General features: G+C 39.9%; 1 protein-coding gene across 2 annotated transcripts in view; it reads left to right on the top strand.

Annotated features, from left to right (window-relative positions):
* Positions 1 to 24,606, top strand: part of ITSN2 (intersectin 2) — a 199,386-nt gene that overhangs the window by 139,869 nt on the left and 34,911 nt on the right. For both annotated transcript variants that reach the window (XM_063115903.1, XM_063115904.1), the window contains 6 exons: positions 10,040 to 10,161; positions 15,210 to 15,316; positions 19,614 to 19,797; positions 21,597 to 21,695; positions 21,967 to 22,134; positions 24,269 to 24,481. In XM_063115903.1, the coding sequence (XP_062971973.1) occupies positions 10,040 to 10,161; positions 15,210 to 15,316; positions 19,614 to 19,797; positions 21,597 to 21,695; positions 21,967 to 22,134; positions 24,269 to 24,481 (893 nt within the window). The remainder of the gene's footprint in view (positions 1 to 10,039; positions 10,162 to 15,209; positions 15,317 to 19,613; positions 19,798 to 21,596; positions 21,696 to 21,966; positions 22,135 to 24,268; positions 24,482 to 24,606) is intronic.

The raw sequence follows: 24,606 nt of genomic DNA, 5'->3' as shown, positions 1-24,606 counted from the left end.
TGCTTGGTGTAGATGAGCCCCATGTCTACTCTCACACATGAAACATTCTGCACATGTTTGTTTTTGCTGTTAATATGAAGGTTGGGAAGTTTCTGATATATAAGATATCTCTAGTTTGCATAAATTATACAAAGTTACTAATCACATATATTCTGACTGAGATATTCTCTATAACTCAAGGTTTTGTTATGTTTTTGAGAGTTTGGGAGAAGTTGGCATCACAGTGGCTCCAAAGGACAGAGTCTTTTCAGAAATAGATGGGGACTGTAGCAAAGAATCCTGTGTTCTGTGCACCAGCTCCATTATTGTTACCTTATTCCCGGCCAAACTGCACATGGCCCTCCCCTTCCTCCTGCTGCTTGGAACGGTATGGAGAGGGTGGACCGTATGCTTAAGGCAAGGAAGAGCAGAGCTCTGAAATGCATTGGAGACCAAATACTCTGTCCTGATGCCTGAGTCACTATGATATCTGCCATTTTTCTTAGTGCACATGTTGTATGCATGATACTAGGTTTGCATTAATTCAGACTAGATCAGTCAAAAGCAATATGCTGTTACTTTCACTCTGTTAATTCTCTTTGTGCAAGGCACTGTGAATAAGTAAAGGTCATCATCTAATAATGGGATGTACAAAACTTTCCTAAACTCTTCCCCGCCACTAGAATCTGGTGGATGTCCTAATGTAATATTAGCACACACCCTAATTCTGTTTTGAGCAAGGTCTTATTGTCAGCTAGTTTCATTTGTTATGAAACAAGTATTGAAATAAAGGCCCACAGTAGTAGCTGAATCATGACTATCTATGATTGTCAGACTTTGCCTTATTTTTTTGCTAGCATGTTGTTACAGTACTAAAGAATTAGAGGACGTCACCATAAACATTTGAATTTAAATATCAAAAAGCCAGTAAGCAGTCTTGGAAATTACTTTGCATAGGAACATTATTCTCTTGTTAAGCAGTTGGCAACCATATATTATGAGCCTTTGCAGTATGTGACAGGTTGTAAAACTCAGTAACTTATCATTTGTCCTCATAGATGTCTTTAAAACAAGAAAAATTCATCGGGATGCCAACTTCGGAATACTTCTTAATAAGAAATTGTTTTTATAGCCTTGCATGTTGCGCTCGGAGAAGTTGGTTGTGGTCATTTATCCCTAATTTTCTTTCTTTTTCTTTTTTTAAGGATCTAATGTCCCCTTCCAGTGTGAAAGCACCTCAGAGACCCACTATCCAAGTTTGACTATAGAATGGAGGCAGGGTGGGCAGCCTGCTCCGATCTCTCTGAAACCATGCATTTGCTTCACTTCAATATTAAGTCCATCAAGACTACAAATTTTGTTCTATACTGTTCAGTTACAATTTATTTATACAAACTGATTAGTGGGTCTTTGTGTGGCTTTCTGCACTGTCCAATCTGGTCTTTTCTACTGCATTTATTTAGGAACAACCATGAATAATTAGCATGCTTGTCAAGCTATCTCTTGGCATGGTGCGACTTTAGGCACACAAAGACCTACTATGGGTAGTTTCACATGGGTAATTGTGTTCTCGTGATGTTGCACCATGTATTTCCTTTGCCAATTTATGATTTGGTGATCTCTCATAAATGTATGATTCTGTGCACAGTGATAGTGGTATTGGATGGGGGTAAGGAAGAGCAGCAGTGGAATAAAACCTGGTGTGCTTTTTATGCACGTTAATTCGTCCACTGTGTCTTCTGGGTTGTAGATCGTGGACCTTTTTGATCTGACACACACATACTTTCTTGATCCATAAGATGGCTCTTTCCTCAATATTGAGAAAATCCTATCCCTCTCCAGTAACACAGCATTTTATTGTGTACTAGAGTATAGGGTAGTGATGGAACAAATCTGGACTTTTTGTGGGAATCTTATTTTCCATGATCCTGTTCTGAAGTCTCAGTGAAAGGGGACAAAAAGGTCTGAAGGGCCTTTAGTCCTTGCTGTGCTCCTGATGGGGCTTAGAGGGGCTGTGTTTGATTCATCCCTCCTCAAATGCACTTGGTCGTGATCAGTCCTGATCCTTCAGGTGTCTGTAGGGCTGGTACGGCAATATAAAGAGCCCAGTCAGCTCCAGAACAAGCATGGCATGCTTCTAGGCCCCGTTGTGCTCCCATCATTCCTGCAGCCTGCCCCTCTCCCACCTATAGGTGAGCCTTCCAGCCTAATTTCACATTACTGGAAGCGAGATTCAGTGAAGAGAGTCCCATCTGGGATGGGGGAAGGCCACAGGGAGGACTTGGACATGCTTGTGTGTGCTCATTTGTCCAAGGTTGGGAGGGGAAGGGCAAATAATTTGAAGCCGACAGGGAATGGGGGACTTAGCACTGCTTCCTGCCACTGCTTCATTCTGAATTGCCCCGTCCCAACTTGGTTTTCCTAAAAAGTAAAAAAGGCCATTTGGCATTCATGTTTAAATATAATTTGCAGTTAGATGCTAGAAAATACAAAGCTTTTTCCTTTTAACATTCTATAGCTACACTTAAAAATACAAAGGTACTTATCTCTAACAAGAAACTATTACTAAATATTTCTTACACCTGCATTGCCTCTGGCAATTTCCTAGTCAACACCTCTGTTAAAACAGAAGATACCTAACTCAACATTTGCCAACTTTTTTGGGGGGTCCTAGCGTCTTCCCACCTCACCCTCTGGCCATGCAGTCAGGCTTTGCTCTTGCCTGCTGCATTGCATATCTATTTTCTCGTGGTAACTTTACCCTCTTCTCTAAACTTTCTACATATCCTTTAATATATGAGATCCCCAATTTTGGGAGAACATCCATTTTGAATGGTCACTTCAAGGCAACATTAAGTTACCTTCTAGCAAGATGGTATAAAGGGCAACTAATTCCTGCTGTCGAAGATGTAATTCTTTTGTGGTTCAAAAAAATATTTCCCTTAATATGTAACGCTTCTATCATTTCACTTCATGAACATAACTTTGGGATGGCAGTGGTGTTTTTAAAAGATGACAGTTTAATCTGGTAAAACACTTCTTATGATCTATGGCAGATAATTTCTAAAATCAGGTTTTCAAAATTTGAGAGTGCAAACAACATTTCAACAATCTGAAATTTTACAGTTTAGTGAATATGCAAAAATTAACAGTTATTATCAAATAGTATTAATACAATTTCATTCCGAAGCCTTTTGTTCCACATTCTGTCTACTGTAATCCTGTTTACTCAGAAGTATTCAATGGGACTTACTGTCTAGTAAGTATGTATAGGATTACAGCTTAAAAGAGCAATCCTATGCACATTTAGTCAGAAGTGAAATCACACTGTGTTCAATGGTGCTTACTCCCTAGTTTACAGTTTCCTCTTAAATAAGCCGAATATTATGTACTCTTAATAGGGTTTTTTTAATCAAATAATTGATAGCTGTATTACTTTGATCAAATAATGGATGGTGGGAAAGGATCTTTTGTGCAATCCAGAATAGTTATATATCTACAGCAAATTGTGATGTTTATATTATTTCTCACAGAATGAAATTATCATTATTGGTGGCAGCAAAAGTGCAAATGGCTCAAAGTTCAGATGATGGGGCAGTATCCAGTTACCCTAACATAAATTATATTGCGCTAGCGTAGTGATACCAATAGTACTACTGGTGCAACTGGATTTCCTGGGATGCCTGTTGTGCCAGCGAACATTGTTCTAGAGGTCCCTGACATTAGCACCACATTATTTGTGCCAGTGTCCAATTGGATACTGTCCATGGTTTCCCTTTTATGGCGATACTAGGCATTTAGCTAATAGTATTGACACTACATCAATAAAAATGGTAATCCTGCAGTATTCTGGCCTCTCCTCACAAACTGGCATTGTAGTTTAGCAGCTTCCAACCAAATGATGTCAGCCCAAGTGAAAACGTATTGCTGCTGAATTTGTGACCTTCCCAGCCAAACTACAGCCCTCCGAGTAACCTGACAGGGGCTTGTGAAACCTCACGGATAGACATGTTTCAACTTAGATTTGAACAACCATTTTAAAATATCAAAATCAAAATAGGTACATTCAATTTGAAAGTGCTACAACGCTACTACATAACCATGCCATTATTTTACCATGACATCAATACCATTTTGCAAAGAAATTGTCCTGGCTCCATGTTCTTTATTTCTTATGTTTCAATAGGTCAAGCTTGAACAAGGTCATGGGAGGATCAGGCATAATCATTCAGAAAGTGATGTGTGAATATGTTTAGATGTTATGTCAGTTATTGCTAAGAAGACATACATGGTGAATTTCAAGGCAAGATTAAAGAACCCTTCTGGACCAACTGTTAGAAGATGTGTCCAAACCATATAGGGCACGATCCAGCAAAGCATATACACAGCTAAACACACATAACCAGTAGAACTTTTTAACTTATTTCCCAGCCCAAACTCAGCATCTCAAAACTTCTCCATGTATTGCACATATCAAGCAGTTTTGTTTTGTGGCATGGATGCATGCTGTTCCAAACAAAACCCAAAATTTCTAGTACATGAACCCAAACTTTTAGGTGTGCATAAGGTGGCTCTTTGAATTGTGGTCTCTAGCTTTAAATATGAATGGCTTTGCTCTTGCAAGTTTCTTTTGGATAATTAAGAGTCTTTCCATGTAACCACAGAGAGATAATATAACTGCAGCATATAATTGAAACAAGGTAATGACTTTTTATTTGCTCCATTCCAGAAAATAGGATTGACATAATCCCCCAAAGGCATGCAATATGGTGTCTGTGAGAGTCTCACAAGAACAAGAGGGGGCATTATTGTTTAAACCTAGAAATTAACATCCAACCTAATTGAGAATTCTGGAGAATTCAAAAGTTTGCTCACCACTTTGTGATATTTGGCATGAGCATACAAACAGCTAAGAAAATGCACATAATTTATTTATTTACAACTAAGAATGTAAAAGCTATAGAACTCTTGATTTTTATAAAAAAACTAAAAAAATATTAATTGCACCACCAAATTGTGACATGCTCGTTGCACATAACACAGTATTAGCCAAAGTATGTCCTATGATTTGTATTACTTCCTTTTATTCAATCAAACCATCAATCTGCTATATGAATGCTGACAGACCTCTGGTTGTAGTGGTATTTTGGGCTGCTACAGCATAATGCTGCTTTAATGTAATTAATTATGTTGAATTCTTACATATTATGGTGTTGTCTGCTGCCTTAATATTTTCTTTTTTCTTTTGGGGCTTTCTAGTATTAAAGGTTTGTAATAATAATCAGTGTTTCACCATGCAAACACAGCATATGCTGTACATGAGATAATTGTTGTTTGTTTATTGAAAACTGGAAATAACTATGCAAAATATTTTATTAAAGGGACACACAAAAGAATATACTTGTGTGTGATTTCTTTTCCATTTTAGTTAGTCCAATTACATTTATCTCCAGGTATGATTTAGAGCAGGGGTGGGCAGAAGGTAGATGTCCAGATATTTTGGACTTCAGCTCTCAGCATTCTTGCTTATGGGAGTGGAAGTCTAAAACATTTGGCCCATCTTTGATTTAGAAAATATATTTTCTTTTCTGTTTTCTTCCATTTTTCTTTTTTTATTGATTATTTATTTATATTTCTTACATTTTTAAATCACCCAATAACCAATAAGTACTTTGGGAAATGATTGTATGTCAGCTCTGCAGATCAGTTGCAGAGTACTGAAGATGAGGCAATGTTAAGTTTAGTGTGTTACTTATACCATATCTTTGTTTATAGGGCAACACTTGTCAACATTCCTAAACCAGTTTCAAACCTGTTTGATTGTCATGGCTCCCAAGGAAAGAACTTGCAGAAATTATAAGTTTATAAGAGATTTGGGACTTCTAGCAAAATATTCTCACCAAAGTAGAATTCCCAGAATTTTCAGTGGCAAGCTGTTGTCAAACCAGTTTCAATTTGTAGTATTGGTGGATACTGTGACAGAGGATGACACTAATTTAAAATTTGTAGTAAAGACTGCAAAGTAAAATCTCCATATGGTGGATGTGTAGCTTGTATCACTACTGCTTTTTCCTTGCCCAGCAGTTGCTGTTGCTGCCAGTTTTTGAACTGCTTCACTTCTCATATTCCCCAGCCAGAATATTTCCTCTTTTTCCCAATGTATCTCATTATCCTCCAAGCATAAGATTGTATAAAGTAAGAAGTCCTACATCATTTTGCCTATGCTGATTCACTATTAAAGATATTTCCGTAGTCACCTTGAAAACAGTGTGGGATTCTAGAGTTCTGAACAAAAGGGATCTCTAATGACATATTTATTTATTTATTTATTTATTTATTTATTTATTTATTTATTTATTTAAATACATTTATATATCACCCCATAGCCGAAGCTCTCTGGGCGGTTTACAAAATAATATATGCTGCTCCAGGTTTTAGAACTCACTTATGAAAGAGATTACGTATTTGTTTTTTGTGAACCGCCCAGAGAGCTTCAGCTATTGGGCGGATTAGAAATGCAATAAATAAATAAATAGATTTAAGGATTCTTATCACATTCATCTTTTCCATGGAGAGAACCTGTGAAATCACCCACCTTTGTAAACTGGCTAAGGCCATAGCTAGACCTAAGGTTTATCCCTTGGTCATCCAGGGGTCAAACCTGTTCATCTAGGTGACACACAGGGGATCCAGTGCTCAGGCAGGGGTGAACCCTGGATGATCCCAGGATAAACCTTAGGTCTAGCTGTGGCCTAAGAGAACCAGCGTTGTGTAGGGGATAAGGCATTAAAGTTAGACTGGGACACTGGATTTAAATCCTAGCTCAGCCATGAAGGTTACCTTGGGCTGGTCATTAACTCTCAAATTAATCTACAGAGGTCATGTATGCTGCCTTGAGATAAAAAAAAAACATTTTCCAACAGTTGAGCAGAAGTGATGAACAATTTGCCCTGTATAGACCACCACAGCTTTTTATGATACTGTTTAAAAGATACATTCTGCTTTTTGAGAGGCTTGTATTTGAAGACTTATCTGCGTTCTGGTTTCAGATGCTCCTCTCCTCGCCTCTTCCCAAACGATGGTATTTGACTTTAAAAAGAAGAATCAGCTTGGTGAAAAAAATGTCAAATATTATTCTGTGTTTGATTGGGGGTTTAATTAGGAGTTTACCTAGCTGGTGTTACCCATTTTAAAGATTTTTTTATTTTAGTTTTTCAGATGCCCTAGCACAGAAGTTTTTGTTTTTGTTTTTAAACACAAATACCATCTTTCTAGGTAATGTAATCAATTAGAAATATGTTATTTCCCAATCAAATACTCAAATTATCACTCCCACAAATTCTTCTCCCAAATTTTATGACTATAATATTTCACAGCTGTGTATCCAAATGTTCATAACGATGACTGAGAGGTGTAACTATTCTAGGAACGGAACTATTAAGCCCCTCCCCCCATTCCAGCCTGCACTTCAGCAGCAGGTTTCAGTCAATGGCTCCTTAATGGTTTGCCAGTGAAAATGTGAATAGTTATTTCTAAAGTTTATAAATCTTGGATTGTGGGAAAGTTATCTCAGTGCCCGTCAGGCTTCCTGCCCATCCTGATTTTTAAAACTTGTTTTAGTGCTTATTTTTTGTTTGTTTTTTAAAATCAACTGGGAGGATTTGCGTGCTTTAAATCAAAGCCTTGCATCAGCCTTGCAATGCCGTCTGTTTCCAGTAATGCTTCTGGGCCCCACGTGGACCCTAGCGGCACTCTTAGAAAAGGAAAAATCGCAGGTGGCTGTAACCCAGTGCTTTGTTTTGAAGCTCCCACTGCCCTCTAAGGAGGAAAAAGTGTATTCTGACGTTGTGGTAGGGATATACCCTGGGAGGCTGAAGGGATTGATGGGGAGCAGCAATGTTTGTTCCTTGGTATGTTTTATGGTTGGTTTGTTTTTGCTGTGTAGTGCGTATTTTACCTGGGGCTGGAGCAGGTGGCTGGTTGGTTGGGTTGGGTTTTGCCTCTCTCTCTCTCTCTCTCTCTCTCTCTCTCTCTCTCTCTCTCTCTGTGTGTGTGTGTGTGTGTGTGTGTGTGATTTGTCTGGGTATTTGGGGGGGTATTTTTTTGGTTTAGTGCAGATGTGTGGTGTGGATGTGTGTGTTGCCTGTGTGTGTAGGTGTTTCTCTGAGTATCACCAGCTTGCTGGTGAAATCAATTGTATTTTACGGGGGCAAATATGTGATCTGGTGTTTGGGGCACAGACCTCGCCAACTCTGTCTCTTGGCCAAAGGTGCTGGAGTAAAAAACTGGGAATTCAAAAGAGCCGTCTTGTGTTTTGGAGCTCAAATTGCACTTCTGCCCTTTACTTAGGTTTTTGGTCAAGTTTCTTTTAGCTTCACCAGTTTGCCTTCTGGCAAATGGGTGTTTTGTGAATGGGCAACCATCTTGTGACAGCACCTATGACATTCCCTCAAAATTCCAAATTTGCCCACCAGCCCCTGAGACCCCTGAGATAATAATTTCTTATGGATTCCTGAGATAATAGGTTTTTTATGTTTAGGGGGGCTGAGACAGACTTCTAAGTTATATGTGTTTCTGTTGTACTCCAGTGTGTTCCTGTTGGTTTAAAGAAAGCAGGAATCTGTTGCAGTAAACTTTAAATTTTAATGTTTCTCTGATGTAATGAATACATTTGCCAAGTAGCACCTTCTTGTGGTGTGTATGATGTAACCATGTGGCTAGCTAGTCATTTGTATCCTACCAACTGATAAAGGCTTTCCAAATTATTACATGCCCAACTGTTGGTAAATGGTTTACTTGGTAAATGGTTGTATTGTTCATTCATAATATCCTTTATTTTTGATGTAGTAGATTCACCACAACAGGTGGCTACAATATAGAGTCTTCAAGTGATGGCAACCCAGTTATGGAATGCTCTCCTCAAAGAGGCTCACCGGGCACCTACTTCAATTTACCTGCTGGTAAATGGTTTACTTGGGAAATTGTTGTATTGTTCACACATAATATTTTAATGCATTTTAAATATAGTAGTGAATTAAGTGAGGAATTTTGATACTTTTCATATATAAATACATTATTATTTTATATATTTAATTTATATTTGGTGTGCCTATAAATCTTTATTTTGTACTGAAAAGCATCCTGTTTTATAAAAGTTGAGGGCTCATTCCTCAGATAATTGATTTCAAATCATTAAATTATCCCCCCTTTAAAAGAAAGAAAGAAAGAAAGAAAGAAAGAAAGAAGAGCTTCTGCTGATTTCATATATAATGGTCCTACAAGCTCATTGTCTTTGAAACAAATGAAAATTACTCATGACTTTAAATGATAGTACAATCATTTTATTTATTTATTAACAGGATTGATATGCCACCAAATGACAGTTATCTGGATGGTTTACAATAACAATAGAAGTATTAAATTCTTACTAACACCATAAAAGTATGATACACCATAAAAAAAATTAGAAGCAAGAAAATAAAATCAATCTGGTAAAACTCAAAAAGCACAAAATATTTAAATAGATCTTAAAAGGTTTCAAAAGTCTGGAGAAACAAAAAGTTCTTCGTGTGGTTATGGAAAGACTTTGAAGTAGGTGTCAGGTGAGCTTCTCTGAGGAGAGCATTACACACCTGGATTGCCATCACTGGACAGGCCCGATCTTGTTGTACCTCCATGAAGCACTTTGACAACCATTCCCATTCTACCACGTCACACAGGGATGATTCTAACATTAACATTGCCAAATGAAGACTATTGCACTACCGTTGCAATACGTAACACTGGTGACTCTTCTACTGAGATTAGAGATCTTCCACACCAATTCTGAGCATAAAAGCTAGAAACTCTGTGTTTGATGAGGACCATAGGCTGCCCATTGAAGGATAGGGAAGAAAACTAAGGTAATACTAAGTATCTTTGTGGTTCCAGTTCGACCATTTCAAAATCAGTTTTCTTCTCTATATTCATCAACAAATTTGGAACCTTTCACTGCCTGTGTTATGTTTCGTATTTAGCCAGTAATTAGGCTAGAAGTGACTTGAAATCTTTCATTTTGTAGGGTGTGCTGATCTGCAAAGTCTTGACACAATGCAACCCATGGAAAGGAAAAGACAGGGTTACATACATGAGTTGATCCAGACAGAGGAAAAATACATGGACGATCTTCAACTTGTCGTAGAGGTGAGATTTGCTGGGACAGAAAGGGTAGTTTCGACATAGGACAAGTCACATTGCAACAAAGCCTGTGCATGCAATTTAAAATTAGAAACTATGCATCATTCCACACTGCACACTAGGCCTGTGTATCCACGCTTTCTTATAAAACCGTCTGCAGTGATTCTTATAGCAAATGTCACCTGCTGTAAATTCACTGGCAACTAGGAAAGAGTATACTGAAGGCTCTAATTCAAGCTGCTAGGGAAGTATTTTTCTTGAAAGTTCTTAGAGCTGTGGCCATGATTTAGAGAATAGCTCAGGGTCTCCCAATATACGGCTATTACTGCACTACAAAATCTAGGCAGTGTCTGAAAGTTACAGGTTACTTACAGAAGTGATAAAAATTCTAACTCATTTAAATAATTTAAATCATTTAAACCGCAGCTTTTAAAGCTCAGCTAAAAACTTTTCTTTTTCCTAAAGCTTTTAAAACTTGATTTTGTTCTGACTTTATACTGTTAGTTTTACCCTACCCAGTGCCTGTTTACCCTACCCTGTGCCTGTTTGCATTCTCTTCCCCTCCTTATTGTTTTATTATGATTTTATTAGAATGTAAGCCTATGCGGCAGGGTCTTGCTATTTACTGTTTTACTCTGTACAGCACCATGTACCTTGATGGTGCTATATAAATAAATAATAATAATAATAATAAATAATAATAAATCCTGCGGTGATTAGGTGTTTAGTCTTAAGATCCACTTAATTTCTTTCTTAAACAGGTGCTTATCTTCCTTTGTATTAAGCTTTCCTTTATCACTCCTAGTCCAGTCCCTGGCCATAAGACCTATAGGAAATTTCACGGGGAATCAAAAGCTCATGTCATACTATAGCTGTAATCACAAGAAAGAAAAATGAGAAAAACCAAGAGGCGGTACTATCCCTGTATGCCCCAAACAATATGGAGTTATACCAAATTTATGCCCTGGATGCCAGATTTTATTTTTTTAGATAATTTTTATTTTATTTTAGATATAACAGAAAATAGAACAGTCCCCTAACAATTGGGGTTTAAACAGCTGTTACAGAAAACTTGTTAATACAATTTTAAGGGGGGGGGAAACAAGCCGAAAGAATGGGGGAAAGAAAAGGAAAAAGAAATAAAGAAATAAACTAATTCATAAGTGTGTTGTGTGATCTTCATTTGTTGTTATAATGTCCAAATGCTCAGAATGGAAGCAGGCATATATAAGTCCGGTTGTGATGTTTGTTGAATAAATCTCCATCATGTAGTATAAAATGCTAGCAGTTCTGTTTTTCTTTGGATTAGAAGCAAATCGTGAATTATTTTTTCTGATATTGCCACAGACCTTATATTTCGGTACTATGCAGGTAAGTTCAGATTATCCAGTTTTTTCCACTGCTGTGTAATTGTCTGGTGAGCGGAAATTATCAAAAATGATAACAAATCTTTACATTTCAAACTTACATTAGATCCTTTGTATATTGATAGCAAAAATAATTTGGATCATATACAATCATTTCGCTACTAATAACCATTATTTCTCTATGTACTAACATCCAGAATCCCAGCATATGTGGACAGGTCTACCATAAATGTAAATGCGTGCCTTTGACCCTGTAGCCTCTCCAACAAAGGGGGCTGCATGTTGAAGTAAAATGCACCAGCTGTATTGGTGTGCGGTACCATTTGTACAGTACTTTCAGAGAGGTTTCTCAGATAGAGGCTGATATTGATCTGAGTGGTCTATTGTCCCATAATTTGTTCCAACTAGCATCTTCTAGTTCCCTCCTAAATCTCCTTTCCACACTATCTTCAAGCCCACCATCAAAACCATCTGGGTGTCTATTAGGATAGCATACACAAAAGATACAATTCCCTTCCCTTCCTTCCCTACTGTTAGAATTGCTTGTTCTAATCCTGTTGGGGTTTTGAGTGCATGTGTCTTTATGAGGGGGTCTCTGATGAGGTGGGATAATTGCCATCCTAGGCCTGGGTTTCCTAAGTCAGTTCTGAGATGTTCTGTTGTTTTTGGTTTATCCTGAGCATAAAAATCTCTCAACTGAAAATATCCCTTCTTTTCCCATTCAGAAATTCTAGTGATGATAGTTGTGTCTAACTTGGATATACTTGTAATGGGATGAGGGGAGATCACACTGGAGACAGCCTGGCTTGCCACTTTTTCCAAATTATGAAAATAGTCTTGGTATATGGGTTTTTTATATTGTTTAGCTCCTTTATTTTTATAGATTGAAAAGGCAAGGGCCATAAAGGTCCCTTGTTCAGCATTTTTTCTTCCAGACGTATCCACTTTTTGTTTACATTCATAATGATAAAATGGAGCTGCCGTAACAGAAAGGCTTCATAATAGGATGCGAGGTGTGGCAGTCCCCAGTCTCCTCCATTTGTTTTTTTGTAGTATGGTTTTAGTGCCAGGCGAAGTGCTTTGGCTTGGAAGACAAATGTGTTGAGTTGACTTTGCCAGGACTTAAATATTTTTGGCTGGAGGAGGATAAGGAGGACTTGAAATAAGAATAGAAACCTGGGGATCAAAGACATTTGTATTGCAGCAATTCACCCTAAAATTGACAGATTCAGTTTATTCCATTTCTTCAGGTCTCTTTTCATAGTTTTAATAAGGAGGCCATAATTTATTTTAAATAGTTTGTTAATTTTCCTAGGAATGTAAATTCCAAAGTATCTAAAGGATGTTCTACAGATTGGTGTTCCCAAGGTATGGCTAATAAAGAGTGATGGTTGGGGTGAACTTTGTATGGCATGATAGTGGGTTTTTCATAATTAACTTTTAAACCTGCCAGTTGTCTAAATTTTACTAGTTCCTCCTTCAGGCTAGGGACTGATTGACGTGGGTCCCTCAGCATAATTATGTCATTCGCATACATATTAATCGCATATTCTTCATCCCTTCCTCTTTATCTGATAATACCTGGGTGTTGACGTATGATATTAGCCAATGGTTCCAGGGAGAGGGCGAAGAGCAGAGGTGACAAGGGGCAGCCTTGTTTCGTTCCCCGTTCCAAGCCGATAGGTGGAGAGTCTATATTGTTTGTACACACCGTTGCAGCATTAGCAGCATATAATTTGGAAACTGCGGTCACAAAGTTGGTTCCTAGCTGATAATAGTTTAGGACCCTTAACAAGTATTGCCATTCAAGACAGTCAAAGGCCTTGAATAAGTGAGTGAAATTAGTGACCTGTTCTGGTTGCATCATCGGTAATATTTAAAACCCGTTATATTGGGTCCGATATATATCTTTCGGGAATAAATCCATTCTGATCTACATGATTTAGGTTACCCTACCACCCTATGTAATTGTTGAACTAAGATAGATGACAATTTTTTTTGATCCAGATTTTGGTATTACTATTATCCTGGTCTTTTTCCAGGTGTCAGGATAATCCTCACCCTGCCAGATCTTAAAAAAATGCTGGGCAAGCCCAGGAGTCAACACATCCTTAATATTTTTTTTTTTATAAAATGAGCTTCTGAATCTGTCTGGGTCTATGAAGTTTCAAACGTTTAATGGCTTGCTCGACCTCCTCCACCAGTATATCTCCCTTCAACATCTTTTGTTGGTTTTCACTAGCTGGGGATAAGGCCACTTCTTTTCAGATCCTTTTCAATAAGATCTACCCCTGGAAAGGTTGTGTGATAAAGCTGCGCATAAAAGTCTGCAAAGGGAGAATTAATTTTCATATGGTCAAACATTAGGGTGCCATCATTCCTACTTATTGAATGTATTTTGGATTTTGTTTGTTTCTTTTTAAGCGCTCTGGCCAACATTTTGGAATGTTTGTTGCCAGAGGAGTAATATTTTTGTTATAGATATAAGAGAGATTTAGCAACACATGTGCTGGTTTTAAGCATCTCTAGGAATCTATCAAATGGAAATATTTCAACAGTGGAGCCAGGGTCTTCCCTCTCCGACATTTGCCTTATTGGTATCTAAATCGCATACAACATTCAGATCACCAGCTATGACTAGATCCCCCACTGCAAACTCAGATAATTTCTTAAAGACCTTGACCAAAAAAGAATAGCAGTGCATATTGGGAGCATATATTGAAGCCAGTGTAATGGGTTGGCCTTCTAATTTTCCTGCCAAAAATAAATATCGTCCTGCTGGGTCCCTTTTGATCTTATCTGCCTGAAAATCCATGTGCTTTGCTATAACAATGGCAACTCCTGTGGCATGGCCAGTCCCTATCGCTGCATGTTGGGCACCAAAATATGAATGAGATAAAAGCTTTTTCTCCGACTCTCCTGCCTTAAGTGTTTCTTGTAAAAAGATGGCGGAGGGCTTCCGAGCCCGGAGGTGTTCAGAGACCCTCCACTTTTTAATCTCATCCCTGTCTACCCAAGATTTCCCCCTGTCTTTTAGGCATGCTGTAACAGGATCCAGTGAGCAAAGTGGTCTACCTCATCATTCCTTCCGGTCTTATGGCCAGGGTCTGCATTATACTGTTACAACCCCTTGAAGAAGGTCCTTGTTTTCTGACAATAGTTGTTGCTTTAGCTCTGACCATTAGTAGATGGCCATTCCCGAGTTCCATACATTCACTTGTTTGGAATGAGAAAACACAAAGTAGAAGACCAAAACAAATCCAACTAGACAGCGAGCTCATGGTCTGCAGCAAGACTCTCAATGTCCATATCTTGCTCCAGTTACAGTTAGCCAGGCTGATCAGGTGCAATAGAGGACAATGCTCTTGTACCTCTAATAGCAGTGTAGGGAGTAATTTTAACTTGTTATCTTACAATGCTGCAGGAGTGAGAAAAGCTGCACTTGCTGACATTTACCTCTTCCACAAAGCTGATAAATAGTAAAGTACCCTCTTTGAATCTGGTTAAAGGAAGTATCCGGCACACTGCTTGTCTAAAACAGTGCTAAAAACAAATTAAAATTTAAGCTTTCTGAGCACTGGTATTAGATATCTAATAGTTTATAGTTTGAGAGAGAAGGGCACCTTATTAAAAGCTTGTCACTGCATTTAAGCTCTTCTTCCTCTTTCTGTAACTTCCTGTCTGTAGGTTTTCCAGAAACAAATGGCTGAAGCAGGCTGTCTCTCAGAAGCAGAAATGGGATTAATCTTTGTCAACTGGAAAGAGCTCATAATGTCTAATGCAAAATTACTGAAGTAAGTACTGGGACTGTTTTGTTAGCATTTGTGTTGTTAGCTGTCACAGTCCTGAAATACATAATCCCATGATACAATTAAAGTACCAATTAAAAAATAAATAAAGATCAAGGCTGCAATCCTATACCCACATAACTCAGCATAAGCACCATTGAGCTCAGTTAGATTTACTTTTGTGTTCAGGTGTATAGGAATGCACTGTAAAACACATACGCCTGCTTCTCTAGCTACCCAAATTTAGGAAGGAAAGGAATCTCTCGTGCAAGCACTGAGTCATTACTGACTCTTGGAGGGACGCCAGCTTTCGCTGACGTTTTCTTGGCAGGCCTTATAGCGGGGTGGTTTGCCATTGCCTTCCCCGGCCGTTATTACCTTTCCCCCAGCTAACTGGGTACTCATTTTACCGACCTAGGGTGGATGGAACGCTGAGTCGACCCGAACCAGCTGAGGCCATTTTGTGTGTGTATTTGCCCTGCCATGTTCATGGAATTTCACAGGACAATGAAGTCTTTCATTTTTAACCCTCATGTATTTTCCCAAAACTTCTTTAGTCTGTTTTCTTACCAGAAAACTTTTGTTAAAGAGGAAAAGACAATACCTGCATGCTGCCTTTTGATTGGTAGTACTAAGGGACCCTCCAGCTGGGAATTCCAGGGGCTGAAGTGTTTTCCAGCCATGTCACCTGAGAAGCTAATCAGAGATATTGCAGATTGATAGTACTTCATTAGTACAATATCATAGGCCTCTGTGAGAATTACTTATCTCTACCCACCCACCCCCACTGCCTTTTACTTCACAGCCCTCTCATTCAGTATTTAGTAAGAGGAGGAATACAGTGCGGCTGTATAGCGAATAATCTGGTCCTACATACAATAGCTCTGAAGGAGCGTAGAAACGACAACACATTCTGGTGTTGCTGTTAAATTATTAGCGGTCACTCACCTAAGAGAACCAGGGTTGAAAACATCAGGTGTATTGGCCTTATTTACTATGTATGACTGCTTTTATTTTTGTTAATATTCACATAAATAATTTGGGTTGAAAAGACAACTGTATTGACTTTATTCATTGTATATGATTGCTTTTATTGTAAATTTCGGGCAGCGTGATGCATGTATACTTTGGAACTTTTCTTGTGAATTTATAATTACACTTTTAATTACATTATATTAGCCCTGTACTATACTTTTTGGGGTTCTTTTTTTCTGGCTTGCATTCCACATTCTGCATTCTGGCTTGCATTCCACATGCAAACATATGGCTTTTGACAAAGTGCCCCATGATATTCTGATTAACAAAATAGCTAAAAGTGGGCTAGATGGAACAACTATTAGGTGGATTCACAGTTGGCTACAGAATCGGACTCAAAGAGTGCTTATCAACGGAACCTTCTCAAACTGGGGAGAGGCAACGAGTGGGATACCGCAGGGCTCAGTCCTGGGCCCAATGCTCTTCAACATTTTTATTAATGATTTGGACGAGGAGGTGCAGGGAACGCTGATCAAATTTGTAGATGACACAAAATTGGGTAGAATAGCTAATACCTGGAAGACAGAAACAAACTTCAAAGTGATCTTGATAGGATGGAGTGCTGGGCTGAAAACAACAGAATGAAATTTAATAGGGATAAATGCCAAGTTCTACATCTAGGAAAAAGAAACCGAATGAACAGTTACAAGATGGAGGATACTTGGCTCAGCAATACTACAAATGAAAAACATCTTGGAATTGTTGTAGATCACAAGCTGAATAGGAGCCAACAGTGTGATGTGGCTGCAAAAAAAGCAAATGCTATTTGGGGCTGCATTAATAGAAATATGGCTCCCAAATCGGTGAGGTACTGGTTCCCCTCTATTCGGTACTGGTTAGGCCTCATCTTGAGTACTGTGTCCTGTTCTGGGCACCACACTTAAGAAGGATGCAGACAAGCTGGAGCGTGTTCAGAGGAGGGCAACCAGGATGATCAGGGGTCTGGAAACAAATCCCTATGAGGAGAGACTGAAAGAACTGGGTATGTTTAGCCTGGAGAGGAGAAGACTGAGGTGAGACATGATACCACTCTTCAAATACTTGAAAGGCTGTCACACAGAAGAGGACCAGGATCTCTTCTCCATCATCCCAGAGTGCAGGACACGGAATAATGGGCTCAAGTTACAGGAAGCCAGATTCCAACTGGACATCAGGAAAAACTTCCTGACTGTTAGAGCAGTACGACAATGGAGGTTTACTAGCAGTTACCTAGGGAGGTTGTGGGCTCTCCCACACTAGAGGCATTCAAGAGGCAGCTGGACAACCATCTGCCAGGGATGTGTTAAGGTGGATTCCTTGATTGAGCAGGAGGTTGGACTCGATGGCCTTATAGGCCCCTTCCAACTCTACTATTCTATGATTCTATGAGTTATATAAGTCTCCCAGAAGTTAAAGCCATTCAATTCATTATCCATCCAAATAAACAAATAAATCCAAATAAATTTAATTTTTCAATTTCCACTCCATCTCCACCAGATCACCCCAAATTAGTAGTTCCTCTTCAGTTACAATTAATTTGCAGTGTCAGAGATGCTTTAAGGTGGATTCCTGCACTGAGCAGGGGGTTGGACTTGATGCCCTTATAGGCCCCTTCTAACTTCTCTGAGCGTCTCCAACTTAGTGGTACAATACATGGAATAGAAGAGTTAGAAGAGTTAGAAGTCTCTGAAGACCTCAAGAGCATTTCTGACCAATCAGTATCTTACCTGTAATTTTAAACTTTAGCTAAAAAAAGAAACGTGTCTCTCTGCTCCACTGTCTGAGATCAAGATTTATACAAGTATTTCTTCTCAGGAAGCTTTTAATTGAATTTATAATCTTATGTGATATGATTTTAAAGTGACTAAAACCCTGTTGGGATGTTCAATCTGCTACACAATTAGAATCACACAATTGGACTTTTTCTGGTCCTGCCCCTTCATTCATGTCCCTGACTCCATTGTATTCACACATCTGAGGAGAAATTCTGAAGTGGCTTCTGCTCATACACAGGCTCCCCACATTTATTATTATTATTTATTTATTTATTTATTTATTTATTTATACATGTTTTAGAACCTTTGGCTTCCATGTGTAGGTCAAGGCCCCTGCTTCAGACCCTCTCCTCAGCCGACTGCCCCACTGTAGCCCCATTCTCCCCCTCAAGCAATCCTAACCCTGTGAGGCATTAAATGCCCCAAACAGCTCATATATTATATCAGTTGAAGATAATAAAAGAACTGTCGGAAAAAATGATAAATCATAGAATAGCAGAGTTGGAAGGGACCTACAAGGCCATCGAGTTAAGCCCCCTGCTCAATGCAAGAATCCACCCTAAACCATCCCTGACAGATGGTTGTCCAGCTGCCTCTTGAAGGCCTCTAGTGTGGGAGAGCCCACAACCTCCCTAGGTAACTGATTCCATTGTCGTACTGCTCTAACAGTCAGGACGTTTTTCCTGATGTCCAGCCGGAATCTGGCTTCCTTTAACTTGAGCCCGTTATTCTGTGTCCTGCACTCTGAGATGATCGAGAAGAGATCCTGGCTCTCCTCTGTGTGACAACCTTTTAAGTATTTGAAGAGTGCTATCATGTCTCCCCTCAGTCTTCTCTTCTCCAGGCTAAACATGCAGAAGCCAATGATATTGTAAATAATGGTTGAAAAGATACATTGCAGGGGAGACTGGAATCTAATGATCTAGGGGTTTGATGGTGCCATTTTTTATCATGTCTGTTTATACAGTAGGGTTGTGTTTCTGGGTGTAAGGGTCCATAAATACTACTACCGTATTTCTTCAATTCTAAGACGCACTTTTTACCCCATATAAACATCTCTAAAAACGGGGTGCGTCTTAGAATTGTGGGTGTGTCTTAGGTTTTTTTTTTCTGTTGGTAGTACTGAAATTAGTGTGAGTCTTACAATTGATGGCGTCTTACAATCGAAGAAATACGGTATTGAATGGGGTCAGGTAGAAATCTCTCTCAGTGTTCTTAGAGACTGATCAGCTTTCCTTCAGAGGCTACTAGGAAAGCTTGCCAAACAGTAATTTAGGCTTTATCCCATGCCCACAACAATGAAAATAATCTACAGGTTCTGAGTGAAATCCTTGGTAACAGTATTTCTCCCATTCAACTGCATGCCAGAGCCCACTTGTCTTATACTTTCAGTAGAGTTGGTCCTGCCAGACAGGAAGTCCTTTTCGATAGGAGCCTGCAGGCCCTTCATTCACTTGTTCCTGTTGAAAGTTCTTGAGTCAAACTGCTTCCTCTTTAATTTTATTTCCTACCAGAGCCCTTCGTATACGCAAGAAGACTGGGGGTGAAAAGATGCCTGTGCAGATGATTGGAGACATCTTGGCTGCTGAACTGTCCCACATGCAAGCCTATATCCGGTTCTGCAGTTGCCAGCTTAACGGGGCTACACTGTTGCAGCAGAAAACAGACGAAGAGCCAGAATTCAAAGATTTTTTGAAAGTAAATTTGAAATTAATTTTGAAATTAAGGAGTTACTATTCAGTAACTCCTTAATCCAGTCCTCTTCCTTTCTCTTCATGTGGCTAGTACAGATAAAACACTAACTCTCCAATAACATCTAACAAACTGGTGACATCCCTCCCTATGAAGTGGAAATGCACTTAATGAAGTTTTCAAAAGCAGATTACACCAGTGGCTTCCACATTTTTTACATAAAATCCCCCTCAGCTGCATCTTAGCTTAGGTCTCAGTCCATTTCTCTATCTCACAAACGAAACAAGAAGCTTCTTGTTCCTTGAATGGTTGTGATTATGGCAGCAAGGTTCAAATTCATTCTTCATTCCTTCATTTCATTTCTATAGTGCCCAATAGCCAAAGTTCTCTGGATGGTTCACTAAATTACAGTCCAAAAATACAACATAATAAACTCTTTGACAAACAAAATCTGTTAGATTAATCAATTGAAACATTTTGATTGACTAAAACAGTGCCTACTATTCATCAGAGTGTTTGTTTGTTTTAAAATCATAGTTGTTTATTCTTAGAATTCACATACCTGTCAGGTGCCCAGCCCCTAGCTTCCTTTGTAGTCAAGCTGTCAAGCCGTGTTTCCAGTCAATTACTTTTATTATGCAAACCACAAATAAACAAGGCTTGCTTTAGGCTACAGACAGTATCCTTATGCAGCAATGTACAACGAACTTTTCTAGCAGGCTTTGCATAATAGAGGAGGCTTCAGGTAAATACCTGAATTAAACACCATGCATGAGGGTTGCTACTAAACTGCTGCTGGGTACTGCTGAGCCCCCTTCTCAGACTGAGTGGCCTACCAAGACCAACCCTCAAGGTAGGCCTTGATATGAGGTCGCCTCCATTGTTGCAAGGTGCTATATAAATAAATAATAATAATAATAATAATAATAATAATAATAATAAGTCTCTTGAAGTGCCTCATGACCTTGCGTTACTTTTCTCTTTTCATCTGATGCCTCACTCTGGTATCTCTCATTCCCACCCCTCTTCGTTAGGCGCCTGTATTCCAATGGGTTCAGTCCAATAATCCAACTGAGGTGGACTTCACCCTCTCTGGCACCAATATTCTCACTTGGGGGCCCTCCTGCAACCTTGATGATTCAACAACGCCTTCCCTCTCCCCATCTGACTCAGAATTGGTTCCCATTTCTTCTTGGGGCACAACTGCAGAGGTGCTGGGCCCATTCCCTACGATACCCTGCCTACAGCTTACAATCTAACTGACATAATACAAAAAGGAAAAGAGATGGGGAGAGAACAAACCCAAGCACAATTTCTTTATAAAGGTGTATAAATGGTAATTGTACTAGTATCTTGCAGCAAAATACACACACAGTCTTGTGACAGACAAATTGTTGGTAAAGATTAAGAGATGTATTATAGCATAAGCTTTCATGGACTACAATGGCCGGGTAGAATGGTCACTGAAGGATACAGTTCTGGAAGAGGATGAGCCAAATGGCAGTTGGTTCCAGCTGAGCCAATGGAGAGGGCTGTACCACTTCAACTTTTCTTCTGCTTCAGCAAGGAAGAAGGGTTGCTAATAGATGATGAGAGTGAGAGCAGCAATTGGTCCAAGCCAAGCTGATGAAACCATTCATGCTTCAACTCTCCCTCTGCTGCTCTAGGCTGATGGAATTACTTATACCAAAGGCAATGGCTATTGCCATCTTAAGAGGTGCTTCCTCCTGTGGGAGACAGAATGGTAATCTGTATCAGTAGTCATAATGCAGTGTCTCTATTGAACATTCTGCTTTGACTTGTAGAAATTGGCTTCAGACCCCCGCTGTAAAGGGATGCCTCTCTCCAGCTTCCTGTTGAAACCTATGCAGAGAATTACTCGCTACCCTCTTCTCATAAAGAGTGTGAGTATCAAACTACTGGCTTTCTGTTTTTACATTTATTTTCCAAAACAAAGGTAAACAAACAAACTAATATACTGTACATCAAATTTAAATCTAGCTATTGACAGAAGGTAGTACATGTAACACATTTTCAATAAAGTTAGTTTATTGAGAAACACTGTACATACGTTTCTAAAAATATATAGAAAACATTATACATACATGGATCTTTCTTGACGTAATATTGCACTTTTTTAAACTATGAGATGTTTGTTTGTTTTCCCCCAAACAGATTCTGGAGAATGCCCCTGAAAGTCACCCAGATCACAATAATCTGAAGCTGGCCCTTGAACGTGCTGAGGAACTCTGCTCCCAAGTCAATGAGGGGGTGCGTGAAAAGGAAAATTCAGAGAGACTCGAGTGGATGCAGTCCCATGTTCAGTGTGAAGGGCTTGTTGAGGTAACTACAACTTGGGCTGTGTGGTTGAAATGTATTATTGCACAGGTCCCATGTTGAGAACCATGGGCTGATGCGCAGTTAAACTCAGCATAAAATTTTATCCAATAACAGAACTGCATGCACAGCAGATAAAAAAAAAAGTATGGAATTTGTCAGCTAGTATTAGGAAAATTGAAAGTGGAAAAAGTGTGGAGCATTGGATTTGATAGTGTGAGGCATAAAACACCTCAAAGTGCAAGTAATGCATAGCCAGACACTGCTCACTGGTTTTCGAAATACTGATACTCAAAATGCTGAATAATCAAGGTTGGTATGAGGAAGGCATCCGAAAATGGGTTAGTTCCCCCTTTCGCCCAGGAAAAGCAGAGACCAGGCCCCTGTCTTTACAGAGGTGCTTTGGCGCCGCCAGGCGCCTTGCACCCACACTTGCCTTCCTTCCCAGCATCTGCATGGGAAGGAAGGCAAGTGCAATTTTGAACAGGGCCATTCCTCCCCCCCTTTTTTTAATTTAATGAGCTCTATCTGCAGAGCTCCGCAGATTCATATAAGAAAAAAACTGGGGTTGGAAGGAACAACACAGCAGAGGAGGATGTGGGAGGGACTGAATACGTCTTCTCCCTCTGGCTGCCCATTCCCCCCCCTTTGTTTTAATTTTATAAGCTCTATCTGCAGAGCTCCACAGATTCATATAATTATAAATAAAAATGGGAGGGAAGGAACAAGGCAGCCAGAGGAGGATGCAAGAGGGTCTGGAGACCGAGCAACGTCTCCTCCCTCTGGCTACCCTTCCTCCCCACCCACCTGCTTTTATTTTTATTATTTGCTTCTCCAGCCCCCGGATGGAAACCTGGAAGGCCTTAACCAGTGTGTTTCTGCATTTTGGAAACGCGCAGTTTAAAGCCCTCCAGGCTTCCATCAGGGGGCTGGTTGATGTCACAGTGGCAAAGGAGAGGCCCGGATGGAAGCCTGGAGGAGGGCCTTAAACCTCGCTTTCCCACATTTTTGTTGTTGTTGTTTGTTTTGCATCAGCCTTTGCCTGGACAAAACGGGGGGAAACGGGGATTCCCCCAACACATTTTAGGGGGCCCATGTCCAGACATGTCTGGGCAAAACTGGACATATGGTCACCCTAAGCAACAAGAGATCCACTCTGACATCACTGTCGCCCTTTTTCAAACTACCAGTAATCTAGCTGAAATAGCTGATATGGCTTTATTTGTTTTAGAAATTCATTTGGCAAGACTAATACTGAGATAGATAGGGCAAGTAGACAGAAGAGGTTGTCGGCATTGCAGATATGACTCAGGGTTGTTCTACTGATGTGCTCTGGTTGAACTAGTACAGGCCAAGAGTGCATATTCATTCTAGCAAACAGGGTTTGGTTTTGAGTATTATCTTTCTGAAGCGTGGGCAGCAAGGTCCTTAAGCAGGAATGCCGGGGCCGGGATGGACGAAGATGGAACTGGCTTGGGCGGTTGGAATACTGTTGGAGTAAGCTGGGAGTGAGGCATGGGTCTCAGGTGGCAGAGTCCAACAGAGGGCCAGAGGCAGGAGGCAGATCCAGGAAACAGGCACAAGGTCAGACGCAGGTTCAGAATCCAAGCAGGGGCCAGAGGCAGAAGAGAAGTCCCGTCAACAAGCAGGCAAGGTCCGGGCAGGGATCAAGGCAAGAGGCAGAGTCCAAGAAGAACAGAGTCCAAACAAGGACCAGAGGCAAAAGTCAATGGTCAAAGGCAAAGCAAGGTTCAGGCATGTATCAGGTAGCAAAGGGGGCAGAGGCGTGGTTGAGATGAGCAAGAGATCCAGCAAGGCGAGATCTGTGGTGGCAAATGGTCAGGAACTGTCTGCAGCTAGCACAAAAAACCGTGTTGCTGTGGCAAAGGCTGAAGGTGAAATGCAGCTCTTATATAGGTCTTTCCTGGCAGCTCCCAGCTGTTCCGTATGAGCCCACCTGGGAGTGCCTGCTGATCTGGGCCTGAACCATGAAAGGCTTTACCAGCCAGGGCTCGCATCCTGCGAAACCCTATGGCTGGTTATATGCAAAGCTGCCACCAGATGGTGGTGCAGGACAGATCCTGACAGTGTGAAGTCAGGGTCCTACTACATTGATTTTCTTTCCCTTTTTCTTCCTTAGCACCTGATTTTTAACTCCCTGACCAACTGCTTGGGACCACGGAAGCTTTTACACAGTGGCAAGCTCTACAAGACAAAAAGCAACAAGGAGCTGTATGGCTTTCTCTTCAATGACTTCCTGCTTCTCACCTACATGGTCAAGCAGTTTGTCTCAACAGGATCAGATAAACTGTTCAGCCCTAAATCAAATTCTCAGTTCAAAATATACAAAGTGGTGAGTGAATTAAAGGGATTGTGCTTTCAAAGTGAGGAGGAAATGGGATCTCTTCTATTAATGGAAATAATCTAATCTGTTACACATCCTTCATCCATTCAGCTGTATTGTGTCACCAAATAATA

This window comes from Elgaria multicarinata, chromosome 2 (assembly GCF_023053635.1).
Source record: "Elgaria multicarinata webbii isolate HBS135686 ecotype San Diego chromosome 2, rElgMul1.1.pri, whole genome shotgun sequence".
NCBI classification, from domain to species: domain Eukaryota; kingdom Metazoa; phylum Chordata; class Lepidosauria; order Squamata; family Anguidae; genus Elgaria; species Elgaria multicarinata.
The sequence above is the reverse complement of the archived record's forward strand: the minus strand, read 5'-3'. Positions and strand labels throughout refer to the sequence as shown.